The sequence below is a fragment of the Cetorhinus maximus genome, chromosome 23 (genome assembly GCF_964194155.1).
Source record: "Cetorhinus maximus chromosome 23, sCetMax3.hap1.1, whole genome shotgun sequence".
Lineage (NCBI taxonomy): Eukaryota > Metazoa > Chordata > Chondrichthyes > Lamniformes > Cetorhinidae > Cetorhinus > Cetorhinus maximus.
Window position 1 is genome coordinate 54,532,896 of NC_135901.1, and position 24,389 is coordinate 54,557,284.

The following is a 24,389-nucleotide window of genomic DNA, read 5'->3' on the forward strand; positions in this document are numbered from 1 at the left end:
TGCGCACTCGGCAAAATTTCCACACAGCCGGGTAGATGCCAATGTACTAGATCTACTGAAAGAGCTTGGCTAGGGGTGCGGCAAGCTCTGGAGCTCAAGCCTCCATTACTATAGCTGGAATATTGTCAGGGCCCATACCTTTTACAGTATCCATTGCCTCTTGGGTGAGGAATGGCAGCGGAATGGTGAGGTGGGGACATGAACGTTTTGACACAGCAAGTGGTAATGACCTGGAGCTCGCTGCTCACCAGGGTGATCCAAGTGGAAATGATTGATTTCTGAATGAAACTGGGCCCTTGAGGCAAGGCAGCTCTCCGGGCTCGAGCAGCTGCATGGGAATGAATGGGGCTGCTCTGTGGGAGCTGGCATAGACAGTGGGCTGAATGGCCTGCAGCTGGGACATAAAGGACTGACTCCAGGTGGGAAGAGGAGGGTCTGTCGAAGGTTTAAAAATGAACTGATTCTCTGCTGTACTAACTTGGCCTAACACTCGTGCCTCTCTCTGAAGTCAGGAACGATCATTTTCCCTTGTGAGGGGCCGTCGTGTTCGATGTTGGGGATCGGCGAGACCCTAATGTAAGATTTGGAGTGACTCTGACTTAGAGTCAAAGTCAACAGGGCTGACCGACATTGAATGTCGGATATCACTGATTTATTGTACCTAACATTTAGCATGTTGAGGGTAGATAGTGTCCTCATGGTAATGTTGGAATTGATTAATACAGCCAGGAATTATAAAGCTAGTCTCCATAATGCTGACCAGGACAATTGTAACTAACCACAACTTTAAAAAAAAACAATCAGGTTCACTAATGTCCCTTTAGGGATGGAAATCTGCCGCCCTTACCCAGTCTGGCCTACACGTGACTCCAGACCCACAGCAATGTGGTTGAATCTTAAATGCCCCCTGAAATGGCCGAGAAAGAATTCAGTTCCAGGGTAGTTAAGGATAGGCAGCAAATGCTGGCTCTGCCAGCGACGCCCAGGTCCCGAGAAAGAATGAAGAAAAGGGAAGTGCTCCCTGGCAATTGACCTTAAACAGCCTCGCTCCAATTTAAATTCAATTAAAAAGCCTGAGGCTCGCCTCAGTCTTGGTGACCATGAAGCTATCGCACATTGTTGTAAAAACCCATCTGGTTCACTAATGTCCCTTTAGGGAGGGAAATCTGCCGTCCTTAACCGGTCTGCCCAACATGTGACTCCAGACCCACCGCTAATGTGGTTGACTCTTTTAACTGCCCCCTGAAATGGCCCAGCAAGACACTCAGTCCTCAAGGGCGATTAGGGAGGGGCGTTATATGCCGGCCCAGTCGGCTCCTCTCCAATCCCGTGAACGAGTAACGCTAACAGTAATAACGATAATGAAAAATCTATAATCGCTGACTTTGCAGAATTGACCAGAAACAGTTCGGTGTGAGTGAGGCCGCTCCGGTTGGAAATCTCCCCAGCTTCTCACAATCCACATGGACAGCAGCGGTTCAAGGAGACGGTCCACCATCACCTTCATTAGGGATGGCCAATACATGGGTGGCCTCGCCAGCGATGCCAAACCCCTGTGAAAGAGGAACATAGACTGAGAAGCAAAGAAAACTGAGACACGTTTTACCTGGGACTGCGACAGCGGCGAGGGCGGTGTAGTATATGGTATAGAGCGGTCCGATGGATAGTGCATCTTCTGTGAGGAGCAGCGGCGAGAAGCACCCAAACTCTGTTCGACTATTGAAGTGGGCATGATTATAACTGATATTTAACCCCCCCAAGGGCACAATTAGGGAGCCTAGAATGTGCTTGTCTAACTTTGAACAAACAAGTGAGGTTGCGTCACCCATTCATATTAATTACGACCATTGAACAAACAGATAAAAGTGCAGCCCCTTTGACTGTAGTTTCCGATGCAGGAGAATGATCTCGGCTGATTCCCACAGAATGCTAGAAGGAAATGTCGAACACTTATCCTGTGGCCTGTCCGATCACATTGGAAGCCGCCCATGATTCCTAGAACATTTTCAGGGCAGAAATTCATAGATGCAGTCACACTGGGGAGAGACCGTTCACCTGCTCCAAGTGTGGGAAGGGATTCACTCAGTTACACCACCTCCTGACACATCAGCGAATTCACACTGGGGAGAGGCCATTCAACTGCTCTGAGTGTGGGAAGGGATTCATCAGTGTATCTAACCAGCTGAGACACCAACACACTCACACTGGGGAAAGACCCTTCACCTGCTCAGAGTGTGGGAAGAGATTCACTCAGTTATCCAGCCTGCTGAGACACCAGCAAATTCACCCTGGGGAGAGGCCATTCACCTGCTCCGAGTGTGGTAAGGGATGCATTGATCCATCCATCCTGCTGAAACACCAGCGAGTTCACAATGGAGAGAAAACTTTTAAATGCCAAGACTGCGGGAAGTGTTTTAAAAGTTCCGGGAACCTGATGTCCCATCAACGTGTTCACACTGACGAGAGACCGTTCAGGTGCTCTCACTGTGAGACTGGGTTCAGATGGTCATCTGACCTTACGGTACACCAGAGAATTCACACTGGGGAGAGACTGTTCACCTGTACGGAGTGTGGGAAGGGATTCACTCGATCATCCAACCTGCTGAGGCACCTACACGTTCACAAGTAACGACAGTGATTGGGATTTGCTGATAATTACATCCAGGACTAAACTATGTTCATTGGGGTCAGTTTCTGTTGATCTTCATAAACCCCAGCCCAGTTATAGGGGGCCATTTGTATTTTTGAAGTGCTGTGTGTTAAATACAATGTATTGAGTCTTTTTAGTACCTTTAACACAAGTTAGTTCCTTTTGAAGGACTCTGCCTCTCCCCTGTCACCTCCATCCTCACCTCCAACAACAAGTGTGAGGAGCTCATGGAGCTTCTTTGTCACTAAGATTGAGACAATCCGATCAGCTGCCTCTGCTGCTTCCCTCCCTCCCACTAGCCCACTGGGCCAAAGACCTGTCCGCTCGGGACAGGGGTGAATTGCATAGAATTTGGATCAAGAAGTGAATAAAATGGGTGCATTTCAGGGGGAAATGGATAGCTCTATGAGAAAGGAGGGAATAGATGATTACATTGGTAGATTTAGCTGAGAAAAAATGGGAGGAGGCTCGAGTGGAGCGTAAACAGCAGCATGGACTGATTGGGCTGAATGGCCTGGTTCTCTGCTGTATATCCCGTGAACTCCTGTGTAATCTAGTCTAAATCCATGGTATTATCTGTCTGGAAGCAGCATGGCATTAAACTGAAAACTAAAATCAAACTTTACCAGGCCATTCTCCTGACCACCCTGCTGTATGGAGCAGAATCCTGGGTCTGCTCTTGGAGCCGCATCAAAGCTCTGGAACACTTCCAGCAAAGACACCCGAGGTCCATCCTGAGAATTAGATGGGAGGACAAAAATCACAAACAACGAGGTTCTCCATCATGCTGGGTTCAACAGCTTGGAGACCACCCTCCAGAAAATTCAGCTCCGATGGCCAGGCCATGTTCCCACATGGACAATCACAGAATTCCCAAGCTGATCTTCCATGGGGAACTGTATCAGGGCAAACAACATCAAGGTGCTCAATACAATCGATACAAGGACACCCTAAAAAAGGAGCCTCACAAACTCTTGCATTGCAGATCGTCTCTCCTTGGAAAACACTGCAGTCGTCTAGCCGAGTTCTGGTCTCTACATTATAGGAAGGATGTGATAGCACTGGAGAGGGTGCAGAGGAGATTTACCAGGATACTGCCCGGGCTGGAGGGTCTGAGCTATGAGGAAAGATTGGATATGCTGGGGTTGTTTTCCCTAGAGCAGCGAAGGGATCCTGATAGAGGTGTATAAGATTATGAGGGGCATAGTTGGGTGGATAGGAAGGCACTTTTTACATTAGTAGAGGGGTCAATAACCCGGGGGGCATAGATTTAAGGTAAGAAGTAGAAGGCTAAGAGGGGAGTTCAGGAGAATTGTTTTTTCACCCAGAGGGTAGTGGGAGTCTAGAACTCACTGCCTGAAAGGGTGTAAATGATTTGGGTGGTTGAGTCAGAAACTCTTGTAACATTTTAGAAGTATTTAAATATTCACTGGCATTGCCTTAGCCTCCAGGGCTATGGGCCAAGTGCTGGATAATGGGATTAGTGTAGTCAGAACTTTGTGAGCAGTGTGGACACAATGGGCCGAATGGCCTTCTCCTGTGCTCTATGAGTGTATATGTGGAGGCAAGCACTGAAATTTGCTTCAGCGTGTTTCGAGGACCATCTACACCAAACTCAACATCCGTCGTGCCCAGAGGAAGGTCAGAGGTGGCGCAGCTGCAGAAGTTAACCCAAGCACCACCAACAACAATATGAACGGTCAGTTCGGTGGATGTCCATGTCGAGCCCACACCGAACTCTTCAGTCAGGAGAGGACCCACAGCAAATGATTAAATCATTTACAGTTTGGGCACTCGAACAATGAGGAGTCTACCCCAACATTATACCTGTTCTCTGGATCGGGGAACTATACCCTGTCTGTATTACTGTGGTGCTGTTAATAAAGTCAGCGTGAGACAATCTGTTGTTGTGAGCTTGATTATCTGGTGCCTGAATCCACAAGATTCACCATTTAGAGTCAACAAGATGAACAAGGAAACACATCACGGCCCAAAACACCAGCTCGATATTCACAGGAGAAAGTCTGTTATCTGACACCTCGAATGGACAGAACAGAGAAAGATCCCAACTGTAAGAAACCCTTGAATCATTTGTAAATATATTTCAAATGCTGACAGATTCCAGCTGTCAGTTTCCATCACATTGAAGTTAATGGAAGGTGAGAGCGCGGTTATTCTAGAACTATAAAAAAACACTAGTTAGAGCACAGCTAGAGTACTGAGTCCAGTTGTAGTCAGCACATTACAGGAAGGATGTGTTCACACTGGAGCGGGCGCAGAAGAGATTTACCTGGATGTTGGCAGGACTGGAGAATTTTAACTCTGAGGAAAGATTGGACAGGCTGGGTTGTTTTCTTTGGGACAGGGGAGGAAAAGGGGAGATTTAATTGAGGTGTAAAAATTATAAGGGTCCCAGATTGGAAGGACCTATTTCATTTACAGAGGTCAGAACCAAGAGGATAGAGATTTAAAGTAATTAGTGGAACGATTAGAGGGGAGTTCAATAATGCTTTTACCCAGAGGGTGGTAGGTCTTGGAACTCACTGACTGAAAGGGTGGTGGAGGCAGAACTACACAGATTTAAAAAGTACTGGGATATACACTGGATGTTCTGTAACCTACAGGATAACGGACCAAGAGCTGGGAAGCAGGATTAGACTGGATTGCTCATTTTCAGCCAGTACAGACATGATGGTCTTAATGGCCTCCTCTGTGCTATAATTTCTATGACTCTGTGGTGACAAGTGGTCCTCGTGTTTTTATTTGAGACAGGCCTCAGCCCAGTCATTTGCCCCGAGTGTCGATGTGACGGTTCAAGCGAAGAGATGCCGGGTACCAGGAGCAGCAGGAACAATAAATAAAACCGAGGTGTCAGTAAATACTGATATAGTTTATTTGTATCTAGTTCCATTTTTATAAATCCTGCTGAATGTGGCCATCACCCAGTGTCAGGATATTGGATCAGAGCCACCATGGAAAACGAATTTGACATCGGTGAGATAGACAATGTCAACCAGATCCTCAGTATCTCTGTAACCTCCTCCAGCCCCACAACCCTTCCTGTAAATACAAGGTGTTGTTCTTGGATTACACCCTGAGATGGATAATGTAATTATATTTTAACCTTTATTCTTCAAGTAAAGTATCTTCATTCAGGCTGTTCTCAAGGTTGTGCAAGATGAAACCAAACAGTGATTTATTTGTACTTCTTGCAGTTTAGTTACTGTATTCACTGCTCACGATGTGATCTGCTCTAAATTGGGAAGACCAAACACAAATTGGGTGATCACTTTGTGGAACAACCTCCGTTCAGTCTGTCAGCTTGACCCTGAGCTTCCGGTCACTTGTCATTTTAATTCTCCGCCCCACTCCCACTCTGACCTCTCTGTCCTTGGCCTCCTGCACTGTTCCAATGAAGCTCAATGGGAGCTCGAGGAACAGCAGCTCATCTTTCAATTGGGCACTTTACAACCTTCCGGACTCAACATTGAGTTCAGCAATTTCTTCACCAACAGAGAGTTGTCAGGATCTGGAACATTCTACCTGAAAAGGTGCTGGAACCTGACTCTATCAGGAATTTTAAAAGGGAGTTGACAGGGATTTGGGATTGAGGAACTTTCAGGGTTACAAACAGAAAGTGGGTGTGTGGGACTAAACACGACTGCTCTTTCAAAGAGGCAGCACAAGCACAAAGGGTTGAATGGCCTCCTTCTGTGCTCTAAGTTTCAATGATTCCAGGAGTTGGCCATTTAGCCCCTCGAGTCTGTCCCACCGTGCAATCAGATCACGGCTGATCTGTGACCCTTTGTCTCCTGTCCCTTGATTTATACCTTGTGTTAGGAAGGATCTATCAATGCCAGATTGAAACTGAACATTGATCAAGCATGAACTGCTAATTCAGGAAGAGAATTCCAAACTTCTCCCAACTTTACCTGGAGAAGATTTTCCTAATCTCAACCCTGAAAGTTCTGGCTCTAAGTTTTAGACTATGTTCCTCAGTCCTGGATTCCCCAACCAATGGAAATAGTTCCCCTCTATCTACCACACCATTTCCAATTAATATCATGAAAACTTCGAGAAAGTCCTCCTCAATCTTCTAAATTCCAGGGAATACAAACCTCACCGTGAGATGATGAATATTGGCAGAATGAATAGGGTACTCAATGGTACAGTCCTAAAGGGTGTTTAGGGACTGGGGGACCTGGGGGTCGATGTGCATACATATTTGAAGGCGAAAGGACATATTGAGACAGCAGTTTGCAAAATATATGAGATCGTGGGCTTCATAAGCAGATTTCATGTGTATAAACGCACGGAAAATAAGATGACCCATTATAAAGCTCCGGTTAGGTCACAACAGGAGTATTGCATCCAGTTCTGGTCTCCACACTTTAGGAAAGGGGTGAGGGTCCTTGAGAGGATGCGGAGGAGATTTACCAGACTGGTTCCAGGAAAAAGGGAATTCGGTTACAAAGTGAGATTGGAGAAGCTGAAGTTGTTCTTCTTGGAGTTACAGAGTTGAGGGGATATTGGATAGAGGAGAACAAGATTGTGACAGGTTAAGATAAGGTGGACAAAGAAAATGTTGTTTCCATTTGGTGATGGTACAAGGATTAGGGGGACACAGATTGAAGGTTATGGGCAATAGATACAGGGCAAATGCAGGAACATTTTACACAACAAGTGGTAATAACCCAGAACTCACTGCCTACGAGTAGGCTGGAAGCAGACATGATCAATGCTTTAAAATGAAATTGGACCAGCATTTAAGAGAAATAAACATGCAGGGGGTTGAAGACACAGCGGGGCAATGAGATAGACTGGATTGCTCTACAGAGAGCTGGCATGGACTCAATGGGCTGAATAGCCTCTTTCTGTGCTGTAATTACTCTGATGCATTTGTTTGACCACTCCTCATAATTTAACCCTTGGAGTCCAGTTGTTATTCAGGTACATCTGCACTGCTCTCCCACTAAGGCCAATATAGTCTATCCTTCCCATGGTGTGATGCCCAGAACAGAACACAGTATTCCTGAACAAAAACAGAAATACCTGGAAAAACTCAGCAGGTCTGGCAGCATCGGCGGAGAAGAACAAAGTTGACGTTTCGAGTCCTCATGACCCTTCAACAGCATTCCTGTCCTGATGAAAGGTCATGTTGACTCGAAACATTAACTCTGTTTCTCTCCACAGATGCTGCCAGGCCTGCTGAGTACTTCCAGCATTATTTATTTTTATTACAGTGGTTCAGGTGCAGTCTAACCAGGATTTTGAAAATGTCGGTGCTTTTACCACAAACAGAACAAAACTTTTTCCTTCCACAGTCAAAGTCCGATCATATTCAGGACCTGAGGAATCGAGTGACTCTGTTAGATCTTGATGTGAAGTTTGGTTTGAGTTTCCCCGTCTCCAAATCCGTCCCATTGAAAATCCTGCACAAAGGAGATTATAAAAAAAACATCCCTGTCAGTCCAGGATAGAAATTAAGAGACAAACATTTCTCTGGGATGGAGTTTGCTGTGTGTAAATCCTCCCCTTCTAACCCCCTGTAAAAGGAGTTTCCAAACACTCGGTGTAAACTGGGCTCCGGGAGTTTGTAATCCGGGTTTGGAGTCCTACACCGGGTGTTTGTGAATCCTCCCAGTCCACCCTCCGGCTCCATTCCTCTCCTGCACTCGGCCCTTTCTCACCCGCTGGACTTTCAACCTGGCCGCCTTCAGACGGATCCCAACCGCGCTGCGCATGCTCCAATTCAAGCCTGGCCACGCCCCTCATTCACTCCGATTGGCCGGAGGAACAGCCGCTCCCGCTGGTCCTCCAATCCCGCCCCCTGTCCCTATTGGTCCGGAGCTGCCGTCAATCATTGTGAGCTGGAGCAAGTGTAGAGCGTGAAATCAGGCGTGAGGAAAGCTGGAGCGAGCGGATTTAAAATGCGGGATTTACAAAGACCGAGTGCGGACTGACAGCTGGAAAAAAGACCCGTGAGCATAGATAGGGCTGGCGGGTGAGTTGGGAGGCTTTATGAATTCATGGTCTCTGTCCTAAACCCTCAATAAGGAACCATCCTTCCAACCACAGATTAGGCCATTTCTCCGGAAGTAGGCCCGAGTTAACGGCCGCCAACTTTATAGGGGGCAAGGAGCAGCAGAGCGCATGTGCGGTCACCATCTTTATAGGGTCAAGGAGCAGCAGAGCGCATGTGCGGTCACCGTCTTTATATAGGCAAGGAGCTGCAGAGCGCATGAGCGGTTACCATCTTTATAGGGGGCAAGAAGCAGCAGAGCGCATGTGCGGTCACCATCTTTATAGGAGGCAATGTCCAACAGGAGTATGCGTGGGCGCCATCTTTACAGAGGCTGCAGGCCCGGATGAATGACCCGCAGGAGGGACAATAAATCAGAGATAGAGTTTGGTGTGAAATCAATGGGTTGTTGTAAAACAGGAGATCAGGGTAACAGTCAGAAACAACAACAACTTCTATTAACATCATAAATCATCCCAGTGAGCTTCACAGGGAAATCATAAAATAAAGTATAACATTCAGACACAGAAGGAGGTGACCAAAATACTTAAATAGTCGCTTGTTTGTACGGAATTTGATTATTAACAAAAAAAGAGACAAGCTGTCAAAGCTTTTCCTGTTGCACTCACCAGGACAGACGCAAGAATCCAAAAATTTCAAAGGGAACCACAATTTATACTGCATGAGAAAAGGATGCTGATTGGTTGGCCCGTCGGCTCTGATTGGCTGTGGCCATGGACAATACAGCCAGGAGCTGTCATCCCCTCTGCTTTTGTTTAATTCCACAAAAGACCCCGTGCCTGGACTTGTTCCTTCTGCCTGCAGAGGACAGGTCATTGTGGATGAACATATGTAGCTTCTAGCAAGTGTAAATGAGCCACATTACAAGCCTGACTGATAATTTTTGAAATTTGGTATTCTTCCCTCTATCCTGATGAGTACAAGATAAAATGCTTTGACAGAATGTCTATTTTTATTACTTCTCAATTGTCTTAAAGGGGGAAAGTGTGGTAGACAGAGGGAGAGAATCTCAGAGCTTGGGGTCGAAGGAACTGAAGGCATGGGCACTAATGGTGGAGCAATTAAAACAGGGAATGCTAGAATTAGAGCAGTGCAGATATCATAGAGGGTTGCGGGTCTGCAGGAGCCACAGAGAGGAGGCCATTGGGGGATTTGAAAACAAGGATGAGATTTTTAAAAACGAGTTGCACCTTGAACAGGAGCCAAGGAAGGTCAGGGAATGGGCCTAGCTGTGTGAAGACACAGACAGCAAAAATATGGATGTCTTCAAGGTTACAGAGGGTAGAATGTCTGAGACCAGCCAGGTGTGTGTTGGAATGGTCCAGTCTGGAGGTAAACATGGCAGTGATAAGGGTTTCAGCAGCAGATGAGACACTCCTGAGACAGGGGTGAGGTCGGGTGATATTACGGAGGTGGAAACAGGCGATCTTAGTGATGGCACAGACATGAGGTCAGCAGCTCATTTCGAGATGAAATGTAACACCGAGGTTGTGAACAGACTGGTTTAATCTCAGACTGTTCCCAGGGAGAGGGATGGAGTTGGTATCTGGGAAATGGAGATTGGAGCAGGGACTGAAAACAGTGTCTTCAGTCTTCTCAGTATTTAATTGGAGTTAATTAGTCATCAGGAAGAGAAGCAGGAACCAGAATGGACCATGAGACTGATCCCAGGTTTTACTCAGTTAGAGAGGGAGAGAAGGAAGGAAGGAAACTCTGGGACATTGGGAGAAACCACCTTCATAATTGCTCATTAAATCTCCACACAGTAAGTTTTGGACGCAAGGTTAACATCTGCTATTCTGTATGATCAGTCAGGGGGTTTCAGATTAATGTTTTGTCACGAGTAATCACTGAAGTGAATGATCAGACATATTGTCAACTCCAGTTGGAGAAATTTGTTAAAAAGATACAGAAAGAATTGTCCAAAACTCTGTTTGGATTTCAGCACAGGGAGGAGGGAGAGTGTGTGGGACGGGGATTTGCAGCTTTGGGGGAACAAGAGAGGAAAAAATGTTCCATAGAATTGTCTGTTCTGAATTTCTATCCTGTTCTTACAGTGATGGCTTTTATAAACTCCTTTTACAGAGAATTAGAAGGGGAGGATTTTCAGGCAGGAAACTCAAACCAAACTTCACATCAAGATCTTACAGAGTCACTCGATTCATCAGGACCTGAATATCATCACCTTTGAATGTGGACAGAGAAATGTTTGTCAGTTCTGTCTGTGGGAAAAGATTTCAAACATCAGTGTGACTGGAAAAGCACCGAGACACACACACACCCGAGTGAGAGTGTTCCAGTGAACTGACTGTGGAAAGAGCTTTCACCAGTAATAAATCCTGAAATAACATCACACCATTCATAGTGGGGAGAAACTCTACACGTGCTCTCTGTGTGGACGAGGCTTCAACTGATTATCAAACTTGGAGAGACACAGGGACACCTGGACCATGGAGAAACCGTGGAAATGTGAGGACTGTGAGAAAGGATTCAATTGTCCATCCAAACTGGAAATCCATCGACGCAGTCACACTGGGGAGCGGCCATTCACCTGCTCCGAGTGTGGGAAGGGATTTACTCAGTTATCCCACCTGTTGACACATCAGCAAGTTCACACTGGAGAGAGACCATTCACCTGCTCCGAGTGTGGGAAAGAATTCAAGCGGTTATCCCACCTGCTGACACACCAGCGAGTTCACACTGGAGAGAGACCGTTCTCCTGCTCCGAGTGTGGGAAGGGATTCACTCAGTCATCCCACCTGCTGACACACCAGCGAGTTCACACTGGAGAGAGACCATTCACCTGCACGGTATGCGGGAAAGGATTCACTGGGTCCTCTGAGCTGCTAAAGCACCAGCAAACTCACACTGAGGAGAGGCCATTCAGCTGTACTTCCTGTGGAAAGAGATTCAGGACTTCATCGAACCTCAAAGTACACCAGCGAATTCACACTGGAGAGAGGCCTTTCACCTGCTCCGAGTGTGGGAAGGGATTCACTCAGTTATCCCACCTGTTGACACACAAGCGAATTCACACTGGAGAGAGAACATTCACCTGCTCTGAGTGTGGGAAGAAATTCACTCGGTTATCCAACCTGCTGAGACACCAGCGAGTTCACACTGGAGAGAGGCCATTCACCTGCTCCGAGTGTGGGAAGGGATTCACTCAGTCATCCAACCTTCAGACACACCAGCGAGTTCACACTGGGGAGAGACCATACACCTGCTCCCAGTGTGGTAAGGGATTCACTCAGTTATCCACCCTGCTGAAGCACCAGCGATTCACACAAGGAGAGGCCGTTCCGCTGTACTTCCTGTGTAAATAGATTCAGCCTTCATTCCACCTCAGTGTACACCAGTGAATTCACATTGGAGACAGGCCGTTCACCTGCTCCGAGTGTGGAAAGGGATTCATTCATTTATCCAACCTGTTGAGACACTAGCGAGTTCACACTGGGGAGAGTCTGTTCACCTTCTCTGAATGTGGGTAGGGATTCACTTGGTCATCCCATCTGCTCAGACAGCAGTGAGTTCACAAGTGACTGCAGAGGTTGGATTCTGCTGTTATTGCTGCTGTTAATCACACCCAAGACTGAACCCTGTTCATTCTGACAGTTTTGGTTTGTTTCTATTGATGTTAATAATCCCTGTAACTGGGCTGGAGTTTAATATCTTGATGTCTGTTAAATAAATCAGTTTTGTTTCAAACTCTCAGAGTGTCGAGTCCTTGATTTCTCCAGGATAAGAGGAGACTAATTGATGTCCTGTTCCCAACTGCTCCATTTTTGGATCTGGTCTCCTTTCCAACCCCAGATTCTTTCAGTTCTCAGAGCTTTGGTTACTCTCATGGATAAGTTCCAGCTCCCCACACCTCCCAGAGAGCCTTGGGATCCAGGGAAGTATCAGTATTAAAAACAGAAAATGCTGGAAATAACCAATACGTTTCCAAATGCCAATTGATTTTGTCCTGGATTATTGTCTCCAGCTTTTCCCCTCCACTGATATGAAGCTGATTGTCCTGGAATTGCTGTGTTTTTGAACAGGGGTGTAACATTTACAATCTGTCAGTGCTTTGACACCACTACGATATAAGGATGATTGGAAGATTGTGACCAAAGCCTCCACAAGTTCCATGTGAAGGATGCTGTCTCTGACAGTGCAGCAGTCCCTCAATGTCACCCTGGAGTGTCAGCCTAGATAATGTGCTCAGGTTTATTAATATTTCCTCTTGTTATTGATGTGGGTCATTAAAAACAATGGACACTTATGATGTCATCCAGTCCCAGTGCGATGATGTCATGGAGACTATTAAATACCAGTGGAGCCTTAGTGGTGAAAACAGTTTTGTTCGAGATGGCAGCAAGTCCATTGCTGATAGATCAGCAAATTGAATTAATAGGAAAGAAAGTGAGGCAGCTCATGAACATCAGTAATAGTGTTGTGAATTATGAAGATGAACATGTATAGTATACAGGTCCCATCTCCCAAAAAGCTGCTCCCATCTCCTGACACACTGTCCCACCTCCCGACACTCTGCCCCATCTCCCGACACGCTGTCCCCATCTCCTGACACACTGTACCCATCTCCCGACACGCTGTCCCCATCTCCCGACGCACTGCCTTCATCTCCTAACACACTGCCCCCATCTCCTGACACACTACCCCCATCTCCTGACACTCTGCCTTCATCTGCTGACACACTGCCCCATCTCCCGACACTCTGCCTTCATCTCCTGACACACTGCCTCCATCTCCCGACACACTGCCCCCATCTCCCGACACTCTGCCCCCATCTCCCGACACTCTGCCCCCATCTCCCGACACTCTGTCCCCATCTCCCGACACTCTGCCCCCATCTCCCGAGCAGCCTGTCTCTACCTCTGCTGAATCCACACAGGATGCACCATGTTGAAGCCAGAGGGAAGGACTGGGCGAGAAATTGTAATTCACCAAGTGTGTGCACGATGGGGTTTGACAAAATATTAAGTTTCCTGTTTTTAACAATGACACATAAAATGTATTGATCGAAACTATTTCCAGCTCTTGACCATTCTGACATCCCGTGGGCCAGCTCACCCTCTCACTGGGTTCATGCTGAATGTCAATCTAGGTTCGGTACCATTGGGTGGATGAGCAATGGGTGGATGAGTGGGTGAAGGAATGTTCAGTTCACAGGGAGGGAGGCGGGGGAGGGGGTTTGGTACTGGTGGTGGGAAGTATTCATTCTGAAGGTCAAAGGATTGGATCCACAATTGCTACATTCTAAATGACAAGACGGAGTTTCAGTAGTCAGTATGGGAAAAAAATCCCTTGTCCACACTGCTGCAGAGACTCCAGTGAGTTCAGATCTAACTGTCGGGGTTTGTTCTGATGTTAATTACACCCAGGACAGAACTATGGTGCACTTTGGTTGCCATATCAATTGTCCAAATAACTTTACGTGTTGGCCCTGTGGCGCCAATCATCATCGGATCATAAAACATAATTATCTTAACAGAAAAGGCCTTTCAATGGCGGTATGTTTACCCAGCATTCAGTGGGGGGCAGAATGTGCTCTATCCTAACGACAGGCGGTCCTCGCGCAGGCGCAGTAGATGGCAGTGATTGGTACATGCGCATTGCGATCTCTGACTGGAGCATGCGCAGTACCATCTGCACTTGGAGCTGGTGGAAGACGCTGAGAAATGGCGAACACAGGCGAGTAAAAGGAGCCGGTGAGTGGGGGAGGGATGGAGGCGGCGGAGTGGGCGGGGAGGCTTCATGAAGACCCTGTGAAGGTCTGAAATCTTGAATAAGAAGCTACCGGTCCTGCGGTTACACCGAATGGAGACGAGACAACTCTGACCCGCGTCTCCTCTCGGAGACAGGCCCGAGTTAATAACCGCCATCTTCACAGGGGCAATGTGCAGCAGGGCGCATGCGCGGCCATCCTGGTCCAGGTAGCAGGAGGAGAGGATGTTGTGCATTTCTATCCTGGACTGATAGGGATGGATTTTGGAAACTCCTTTGCCAGGGGTTTAGAAGGGGAGGGTTTATACACAGCAAACTCAAACCAAGAGAAATGTTTGTCTCGTCTCAATTTGTATCTTGTTCTGACGGTTCGTGTTTTTGTAATTTTCTGATACTGGATCTTAGAAGTGGAGGGTTGACAGATGGGAAACTCAAATCAAACATCAATTCAGATCTGGCAGAGTCACTCGATTCGTGAGGACCTGAATATCATCGGCCTTTAAATCTGGAAGGTAAACAGTTGGCCTGTCTGTCTGTGGGCAAAGGTTACTTGTAGGAGAAAGAATAATTAACTGGGGAAAGCCAACTTCAATAGGGTGGGAACGGATCTGACCCAGTAAAGTGGAATCAAAGGTTGGCAGGAGAAACTGTAATTGAGGAATGGGCTGCCTTAAAGAGGAAACAGATCAGACACAGTAATGACATATTCTTACAAATGAGGAAGGTGTGGCTAACATATCCACAGCTCACTAAATAAGAGAAGAGATTAAGATGAAGATGAATAAGTCTGCTAACAGAGATATCAGGTGGCTAATACAACCGAGAGACAGGCTGAAGAAAGAGGATTCAGAGAGGAATTGGAAAAAGAAAGTAAGAGAAGCAAAGAGAGAGTATGAGAAGAGACTGGCAGCTAACATGGAAGGAAATCAAAACGCTTTCTCTGGCTGATACCTAGTAACAGGGTGGTAAAAGGAGACAGGGGCTGATTAGGGATTTAAGCAAAGGTGATTTACCCATTGGGACAGGGAGTATGGATGAGGTATAAATGAATATTTGGCATCTGTCTTTACCAAAGAAGATGATGCTGCACAGGTCATGGTTAAAGAGGAGGTAGTTCAAACACTTGTGATGTTTAATATTGATAAGGAGAAGGTATTATATAGGCTGTCTGATAAAGTTGACAAGGCACCAGGATTGGATGAGATGTATCCAAGGATACTGAGGGAATTCAGAGTGGAAATTGTGGAGGCACTGACCATATTATTCCAATCTCCTTCAGACCCATGAGTGGTGACAGAGGACAGAAGAATTGCAAATCATACACCTTTGTTCAAAAAGGGTGTAATGATAAGCCCAGCAACTTCCAGACCAGTCAGTTTAACCTTGGGAGTGATAATTCTGGACAAAATTAATAGTCACTTAAGCAAATGTGGGCTAATTCAGGGAAGCCAGCACAAGTTTGTTAAGGGAAAATCATGTTAAACTAACTTGCTTAAGGTTTTTCAAGAGTTAACAGTGTGGTTGATGAGGGTAATGCTGTTAATGTGGTGTACATGGTCTTCCAAATGGCATTCGATAAAGTGCCACATAACAGACTTGTGAGCAAAGTTATAGCTTATAGAACAAAATGGGCAGCAGCAACATGGATACAAAATTAACTGAGTGACAGGAAACAGAGAGTAATGATTTTTCAGAATGGAGGAAGGTTGAAAGTGGATTTCCCCAGGAGTCAGTGTTAGGACTCCTGCTCCTATGACCTAGACCTTAGTGTTCAGGCACAATTTTGAAATTTATGGGCACAGACTGTGTAGAAGGTCCTTTCTCTGGTGGACCTTAGTGAACCAGTTGAGTTTTTGTGACAATCCAGCATCTTTCATGGTCACTTTTTCCTAGTGCCGGCCCCACAAATTCCCAGATCCATTCAGCTCAGTTTCACAACCTGCCTTTGTGTTTTTGTGGGTTCTCTCTCACTCCCTCTTTCTGTTTTAAATCAATTCCACAGGATATTAGAAGGAGAGGATTTGCAGTCAAGAAACTGAAACCAAACATCACATCAGGATCTGATGGATTGCACAGTTTATCGTAGCCTGAATATCATCGGATTTTGAACATGGAAGGAAAAAGCACTGTTCAAAGTGGGGAGAAACTGTACACGTGTTGTGTTTGTGGACAAGGCTTCAGCTAATCATCTAATGTGGCAGGACATAAATGCAGTCCCAACAGGGAGAAACCGTGGAAATGTGGGGACTGTGGGAAGGGATTCAATTACATGGAAAGACATCGGTGCAGTCAAACAGCAGAGAGATCGTTCATCTGCTCCGAGTGTGGGAAGGGATTCACTCGTTCATCCTACCTACTGAAACACCAGCGAGTTCACACTGACGAAAGACCTTTTAAATGCTTGGACTGTTGGAAGTGCTACAAAAGTTCCTGGGAACTGATGACCCATCAACGTGTTCACACTGACGCGAGACCGTTCAGCTGCTCTTACTGTGGGACTGGGTTCAGGTGATCATCTCATCTGACTATGCACCAATGAATTCACACTGGGGAGAAGCCATTTATCTGTTCCAAGTGTGGGAAGGGATTCACTCAGTCATCCAACCTGCTGAGACACCAGCATGGTCACACTGGAGAGAGGCATTTCACCTGTTCAGAATGTGGGAAGGGATTCACTGATTCATCCCATCTGTTGACTCACCAGCGAGTTCACAGTGAGGAGAGACCTTTTCGATGTCCAGACTGCGGGAAGTGCTATAAAAGTTCCGGGGACCTGGTGTCCCATCAACGTGTTCACACTGACGAGAGACCGTTCAGGTGCTCTCACTGTGGGACTGGATTCAGGCGATCAGCTAATCTTATTTCACACCAGCGAGTTCACACTGGGGAGAGGCCTTTCACCTGCTCCGTGTTTGGGAAGGGATTTACTCAGTCATCCAACCTCCTGAAACACCAGCGAGTTCACACTGTGGAGAGACCGTTCACCTGCTCCGAGTGTGGGAAAGGATTCACTCAGTCATCCAACCTGCTGAGACACCAGCAGGTTCACGAGTAACTACAGTGATTGAGTTTTGCAACTGAACCATGTTTCACTGGGGTCTGTTTCTGCTGTTGTTAGTAAACTCCAGCCCAGTTATAGGTGTTAATATTCTGGATAAAAATAAAATCATTAAGCTTTCAATTAAATAGATGATGTTGAATCTTTTTACTATCCCTAAGACATTAGTTCCTTTCGAAGGGCTCTCCCTCTCCCCTGTCTCCTCCATCCTCACCTTCAGCAACAAGTATGAGGAGCTCATGGAGCTTCTTTGCCACTAAGATTGAGACAATCCGATCAGCTGCCTCTGCTGCTTTCTTCCCTTCCACTAGCCCATCGGGACAAACTTTCTCTAAAGATCCCCCATGTCCGAGTTCTGAACCCACATCTTTCTCCAGTTTCTCTCCCATCTCCCCTTCCTGCCCTCTCAGAGCTCACTTTGTCCATGAGACCCACCTCCTGCTCCATCGACCCTGTTCCCGCTAAACTGCTGATCACCCATTTTCCCCATGTTCACTGATATTAACGGTTCTCTCTCTCCTGGTACTGCCCATCTCTCCTTCAAATCTGCCATCATCACCTGTCCTCAATAAAACCAACACTTGACCCCACGATCCTATTAAAATCCCGCTCCAGCTCCCACCTCCTTTTGCTCTCCAAAGTCCTGATCACCTCCCAAATCCATGTCTACATTTCCCAGAACTCCATGTTTAAATCCCTCCAATAAGATCACTGTCCCTGTCACGGTATCGAAATAGCTCTTCCCAAAGTCACCAATGACACCCCATGTGAATGTGACAAAGGAAAACTCCCTCGTTGTCCTTCTCAGCCTGTCCACAGCCTCTAACAACGTGGACCAAACCGTCCTCCTCCAATGCCTCTGCACTGGCGGCCAGCTGGGTGGGACATGATGAAACAATGTACAAACAATTCAAGGGCTGACTGACTTCAAGAAATAACCGGGCAGACAGGGAATGTCACCGTTACAACAAGGAGAGTCCGTGGTTTCAGTGAATGAACCGACAGAAGGGTGTTGTGGAGAATCTAAAACACTCAACATGAGTCAGCTGTGAGATGGAAAAGCAACATTAACTACAAATATGGGGATACAGGAGAGCTCCAAAGACATCTCATCGATACAAGTTTCTCCCGTACGCTTGGAGTATTTTGTGGACATTACAGCATTGATCATGATTACAGAATGAACCGTGTGCCCTTGTTTATAATTTCGATCCTGTACGTTCATGCCTATGTAGAAATGGTCTGCACCCATACCTGGTTCCTCTGTTATTCCCCTCCCACCCCACACCACAAGTGCACTTCCTCTGACCTTCTCGACTTTCTAGCTCCTTCTCACTGTCTCCCTTTCCATCAAAAATCAGCAAATTGTTAAAAAAATCGCTGTAAAAATAATGTCTAACTTTGTTATCCCGACATTAGCAAGAAGTCCCCTTATGTCCCCATTGGACATATGTCCATTCGACCATACCCTAATCCTTCTGTAAATTAACCATGTCAGTCAGACAAAGCAGAATTATTAACTTGAAGCATATATTTGTTAATGGCGCATTCCCACCTTTCAAGGGTTAGGACAGGTTAGGAAGAAGGTTCATATTGTTATCATTCAGAACAACCCAGATTACAAAGGAACAACTGATCTCAAAGACAACCTCTTGTAGTGTGTGTGGAGGGGGTGTGCTGGATCAGGTTTAAATGGGTTAAATGATATATGTTTTCTACATTAGACGATCACATTAAAATCTGGAACTCAAATGGGTCTATGGATTTGTGTTAGGTGGGAAGATCGGGATCAGTGTATTACTCCAGGGAGCCTAATGATCAGAGGGACAGTATTTCAGAACTGATTCCTGTGATAGCAGCAATCCCATTGCTCTCTGTGAAAAAGACTGATGGAAATATTTAAAGTGGAAACCATAGGCGTGTTGGAGGATGATGGACACAAGGATTTTGTGAACTATTTGAGGATAATGGTGAGGGGAAAGGAATGGATCTGGAAAGCAGCAGACACTTCATGTTGCTCCAGGAGAAGTTGGGCCTGGTTGTGCAGGTGTCAGGTTTTACACAGCACACAGTCAGCCTGTGGTTTCACCCTGGATGTAGGATCTCCGAATCGTACCATTCACATCACTGGATGGGATTCTCAGGAGCCATGTTGTCTGCTTGGAGAGGAAGGTTTGTGTTATAGCTAATGAGAAGCAGCACAGACAACCACACACAGAGACCCACACACACATTCTCTCTCTGTCTCACACACTCAGACATCTTCTCCACACCCACACACATTTACACACACTTCCACACTCAGGGACACACCCGCATTCATACAAACAGACACATGAGGACACATCCTGTCCTATCAGGTGGACAACACCGACCAAAGTGACCAATACTGGGGATAAAGTATTGGTGCCTATGAAGAACACTGTTTTTGGCACATTCAAGTCAACATCACCCTCCATAGCCTGTGAGCAGTTTTGACCATCCAATCTCAGCCCTTTCTCTGAACATTAAATCTATATTGAACAACATCTGGGACAGAGGCTACAACACAATTAGAACAATGAGCTGTCTATTGCCAGCTTTGGTGACAGTGGGAGGTAGTGTAAATTTCAGAACAACTTCCTGGATAATTACAGCCTCTAATTTCCTCTTGGAATGACTTAAAATGTCAATTCCTCTCATGTTGATGGTCTGTTTGATGAGAGAATTCTGAGACAGGTCACATGGAGAAAGAATATCACGTTGTTTTGACTCTGTATCCAATATTACCCTGAGTTTGTTCATTGCTGTCCCAATGTCCTGAGACATGTTCCTATGTTCAAAAGGAACTATTTTGTGTTAGCAATATTAAAAAAGACTCAATAAATCATGTGTTTAACACAAATCTGATTGTTATCCAGAATATAAACCCCTATAACTGGGCTGGAGTTTATTACCATCAGCAGAAACAGACCCCAATGAACATGGTTCAGACCTGGATGTGATTCACAGCAAAATCCAATCACTTGTTAATTGTGAACTCACTGGTGTCTCAGCAGGTTAGCGACTGAGTGAATCCCTTCCCACACTCGGAAAAGCTGAACGGCCTCTCTCCAGAGTGAATTCATTGGTGTCCAGTGAGTTGAGATGACCACCTGAACCCAGTCCCACAGTGAGAGCACCTGAACGGTCTCTCGTCAGTGTGAACACGTTGATGGGACATCAGTTCACTGGAATTTCAAAGCACTTCTCGCAGTCTGGGCATTTAAAAGGCCACTCGGCAGTGTGAATTTGTTGATGTGTCTGTAGGTGGGGTGACTGAGTAAATCTCTTGCCACACTCGGAGCAGCTGAACAACTTCTCCCCAGTGTGAACTCGCTGGTGTCTCACAAGGTTGTTTGAATGGGTGAATCTTTTCCCACACTCGGAGCAGCTGAATGGCCTCCCCTCAGTGTGAGTTTGTTCGTGTCTCAGCAGGCTGGATAACTGAGTGAATCCCTTCCCACACTCCGTACAGGTGAATGGCCTCTCCCCGGTGTGAGTGTGCTGGTGTATGGTGAGTTCTGATAAATATATGCTTTCTTTACCACCTGATCCACCTGTCCGGCCACCTTCAGGGACCAGTGGACATGGACTCCGAGGTCTCTCACTTCCTCTACCCCTCCCAATGTTCTCCTGTTTATTGTGTATTCTCCAGCTTTGTTTGCCCTCCCCAAATGCATTAGCATGAATTTTCTTTCTTTTTTACAGCTGATTTAAAGTTGCAGATTTCGCTCCAAAGGTTAAATTGGGATTGATATTCAAAGTTAACTATTTAACTGCAGAAACAACTTCAGCTGGGAGTCAGTGAATTAAGAGGAAAGATCCCAGACAGCGGTTTTTCAAGGTACACTGCAGGCCCGACAGCTCAATCAGCTCCACTCTCAGCTCAGGAGAGCTCAACAACTCCACATCCTGTCCACAGGGGAGATCTCCTGGTGCAGTGGGACCAACACTCGTGCTTTAACTAACACCACCAAAAAAAGCCTGGATTAATCTGTTAAGTCTGATTGCTGTTTGTGGAATCTTACTGTGCACAAACTGGTTGTCGTGAAACAGCAACAACTTGTATTCATATAATACCTTTAATGGAACAAAATGTGCCAAGGTTCTTCACAGGACTTTCATAAAGAAACATTTGACATCGAGTCACATGGGTCGATATTAGGGTAAATAGACAGAACCTTGATTGGAGAGGCAGATATTAACAAGCCTCTTTAATCAGGAGAGAGAGCTGGAGAGGTTTCGGGAGGAAATTCCGGAACTTTGCACCGAGGCACGGCCACCGATGGTGGAGTAATTAAAATCAGGGATGCTAAAGAGTACGGGATGAGATAGCACAGATATCTCAGAGGGTTGTGCGACTGGAAGTTACTGAGATAGGGAGGGACGTGGCCATGAAGGGATTTGTTAACAAGGTTACGAATTTTAAAATTGAGGCATTGCTTGAACAGGGACCAATTTAGGTCAATGATTACAGGGGTGAAGGGTGAACAGGACTTGGCCTGATAAAGCTCACAGACAGCAGAGTTTTGGATGATCTCATGTTTCTGTGTGGGGCCGGGTTGAATGTGAGGGGCCGGCTAGGAATGTATTGGGATTGTCAAGTCAAAAGGTAACACGGACATGGATGAGGGTTTGAGCAGCGGATGAGCTGGGGTCAGGTGGAGACAGGCGACGTTTTAGAGATTAAAATATCTGGTGTTAATGATGGTGTGGATATGTGGTCAGAAACTCACCTTGGGGTCAAATAAAAGACCAAGATTGTGAACAGTGTGGTTCAGCCTCAGACAGTTCCCAGGGAGAGGGATGGACTCGGTAGTTAGGGAACGGAATTTGTACTGGTGACCGAAGACAATGGCTTTGGTCTTCCCAATTTTTGATTGGAGGAAATTTCTGCTCATCCAGTACTGGATGTGGGATAAGCAGTTTGATAATTTAGTACCAGTGGAGGAATGGAGAGGGATGGTGGTGAGGTAGAGCTGGGTGTTGTCAGTGTACATGTGAAAACTAACACGGTGCTTTTGGATGATGTCACCGAGTGGCAGCATGTAGATGAGAAATAGGAGGGGCCAAGGATAGATCCTTGGGGGACACCAAGTACAAGGATTTTGGAGAGGAAAGTGAGATTGGAGATGGGGTGGTAGTTTGAAAAGATGGTCAGGTCAAGAGTTTATTTTTAGGATGGGTGATGACGATAGATTTGATGATGAGAGGGACATTACCAGGAGAGAGAGAAACATTAACAATATCAGCTAACATGGGGAAGTCGGATAATCAGCAGTTTGGTGAGAATAAGATCAAGGGAGCAGAAGGAGGGCCTCATGGACAAGAGGAGCACTGAGAGGACATGAGGGGAGATGGGAGAGAAACTGGAGAAAGATGCGAGTTCAGAGCTCAGACAAGAAGGAACCTTACAGACAGTTTGTCCCAGTGGGCTAGTGGGAGGGAGGGAAGCAGCAGAGGCAGCTGATCGGATTGTCTCAATCTTAGTAACAAAGAAGCTCCATCGGCTCCTCACACTTGTTGTTGGAGGCGACAGGGGAGAAGCAGAGTATTGGAGATATTACAAAGATTTGACACACCTTGTATTTCACACCAAGTTGACTTAATTGATTTGTATCAACAATATTAGCCTCTATAACAGGGCTGGAGTTTATTAACATCAGCAGAAACAGACCCCAATGAACATGGTTCCATCCAGGATGTGATTAACTACAGTAATTGGATTTTGCTGTTACTTGTCAACTTGCTGGTGTCTCAGCAGCACAAATGACTGAGTGAATCGCTTTCCACACACAGACCAGCTGACTGGTCTCTCCCCAGTGTGAACTCGGTGGTGTTTCAGTGGGTAGGTTCAATGAATGAATCCCTTCCTACAGTCAGGGCAAGTGAGCAGCCCCTTCTCCAGTATGAATTCGCTGGTGTCTCAGCAGGTTGGATGACTGAGTAAATCCCTTCCCACACATGGAACAGGTGAACGGCCTCTCCCCAGTGTGACTGCGCTGATGTACAATGAGGTCAGATGATTGCCTGAACCCAGTCCTGCAGTGAGGGCACCTGAGTGGTCTCTCGTCAGTGTGAACACGTTGATGTAAGATCAGATCCTGGTAACTTTTATAGCACTTCCAGCAGACTGAGCATGTAAACTGTCTCTGGTCTGAATGAACCAGCTGATGTCTCAGTAGGTGGGATGACCTAGTGAATCCCTTCCCACACTCAGAGCAGGTGCACGGTCTCTCCCCGGTGTGAACTCTCTGGTGTGTCAGCAGGTTGGTTGAACTAACAAATCCCTTCCCACAGTCGGAGCAGGTGAACGGTCTCTCCCCAGTGTGAACTCGCTGGTGTGTCAGCAGAGTGGATGACTGAGTAAAACCCTTCCCACACTCAGGGCAGGTGAATGGCTTCTCCCCAGTGTGAGTGCGTCGATGAGTTTCCAGGTCAGACGGGTAATTAAATCCCTTCCCACAGTCCCCGCACTTACACGGTTTCTCCCCAGCGTGAGCAGCGCTTTCTGCTTCCATGTTCAACGGCTGATAATATTCAGGTCCTGATGAATCAAGTGACTCTCTCAGGTCTTGGTGTGAGTTTCCCGACAGCAAATCCTCCCCTTCTAATACCCTATGAAATTGATTTAAAACAGAAAAAAGGGAGTGAGAGAGAACCCACAAAAACACAAAGGCTGGTTGTGAAATTGAGCTGAATGAATCTGGGAATTTGTGGGGCCGGCACGAGGAAAAAGTGACCATGAAAACTGCTGGATTGTCATAAAAACCCAACTGGTTCACTAATATCCTTCAGGGAAGGGAACCCGCCACCCAGTCTGGGCCTACACAAGATTCGGGCTTCTAGGGGAGGAGGGAGAAAGAGCGAGAGAGAAGTGAGAGATG

At 46.4% G+C, this 24,389-nt stretch overlaps 3 protein-coding genes across 3 annotated transcripts in view; 2 read left to right on the top strand and 1 right to left on the bottom strand.

The window, feature by feature from the left end:
* The window catches only part of LOC144698050 (uncharacterized), a 79,305-nt gene extending 64,848 nt beyond the window's left edge, over positions 1–14,457 (top strand). The window contains exons 5-6 of the mRNA XM_078569983.1: positions 11,120–11,834; positions 14,279–14,457. Of these exons, the coding sequence (XP_078426109.1) occupies positions 11,120–11,834; positions 14,279–14,457 (894 nt within the window). The remainder of the gene's footprint in view (positions 1–11,119; positions 11,835–14,278) is intronic.
* LOC144698562 (uncharacterized) overlaps positions 1–24,389 on the top strand; it is a 1,040,782-nt gene that overhangs the window by 879,053 nt on the left and 137,340 nt on the right. The gene's annotated exons all lie outside the window — the stretch shown is intronic.
* Positions 20,683–24,023, bottom strand: LOC144698052 (uncharacterized). The gene is made up of 3 exons (XM_078569984.1): positions 23,678–24,023; positions 23,418–23,509; positions 20,683–21,003 (listed from the first exon to the last, which is right to left on the bottom strand). The coding sequence occupies exons 1-3, from the start codon at positions 24,021–24,023 to the stop codon at positions 20,683–20,685; spliced, it is 759 nt and encodes a 252-aa protein (XP_078426110.1).

Bases quoted from the DNA above. Each gene is read 5' to 3' on its own strand.
- LOC144698052 (XM_078569984.1), bottom strand. From the start codon at position 24,023: ATGGAAGCAGAAAGCGCTGCTCACGCTGGGGAGAAACCGTGTAAGTGC. The intron at 23,510-23,677 runs ATCAGCTGGTTC...ACCTCATTGTAC, and splicing joins GTCATCCCACCTACTGAGAC to ATCAGCGCAGTCACACTGGG. The intron at 21,004-23,417 runs ATTCATACTGGA...ATACACCAGCAC, and splicing joins ACCTGCTGAGACACCAGCGA to ACTCACACCGGGGAGAGGCC.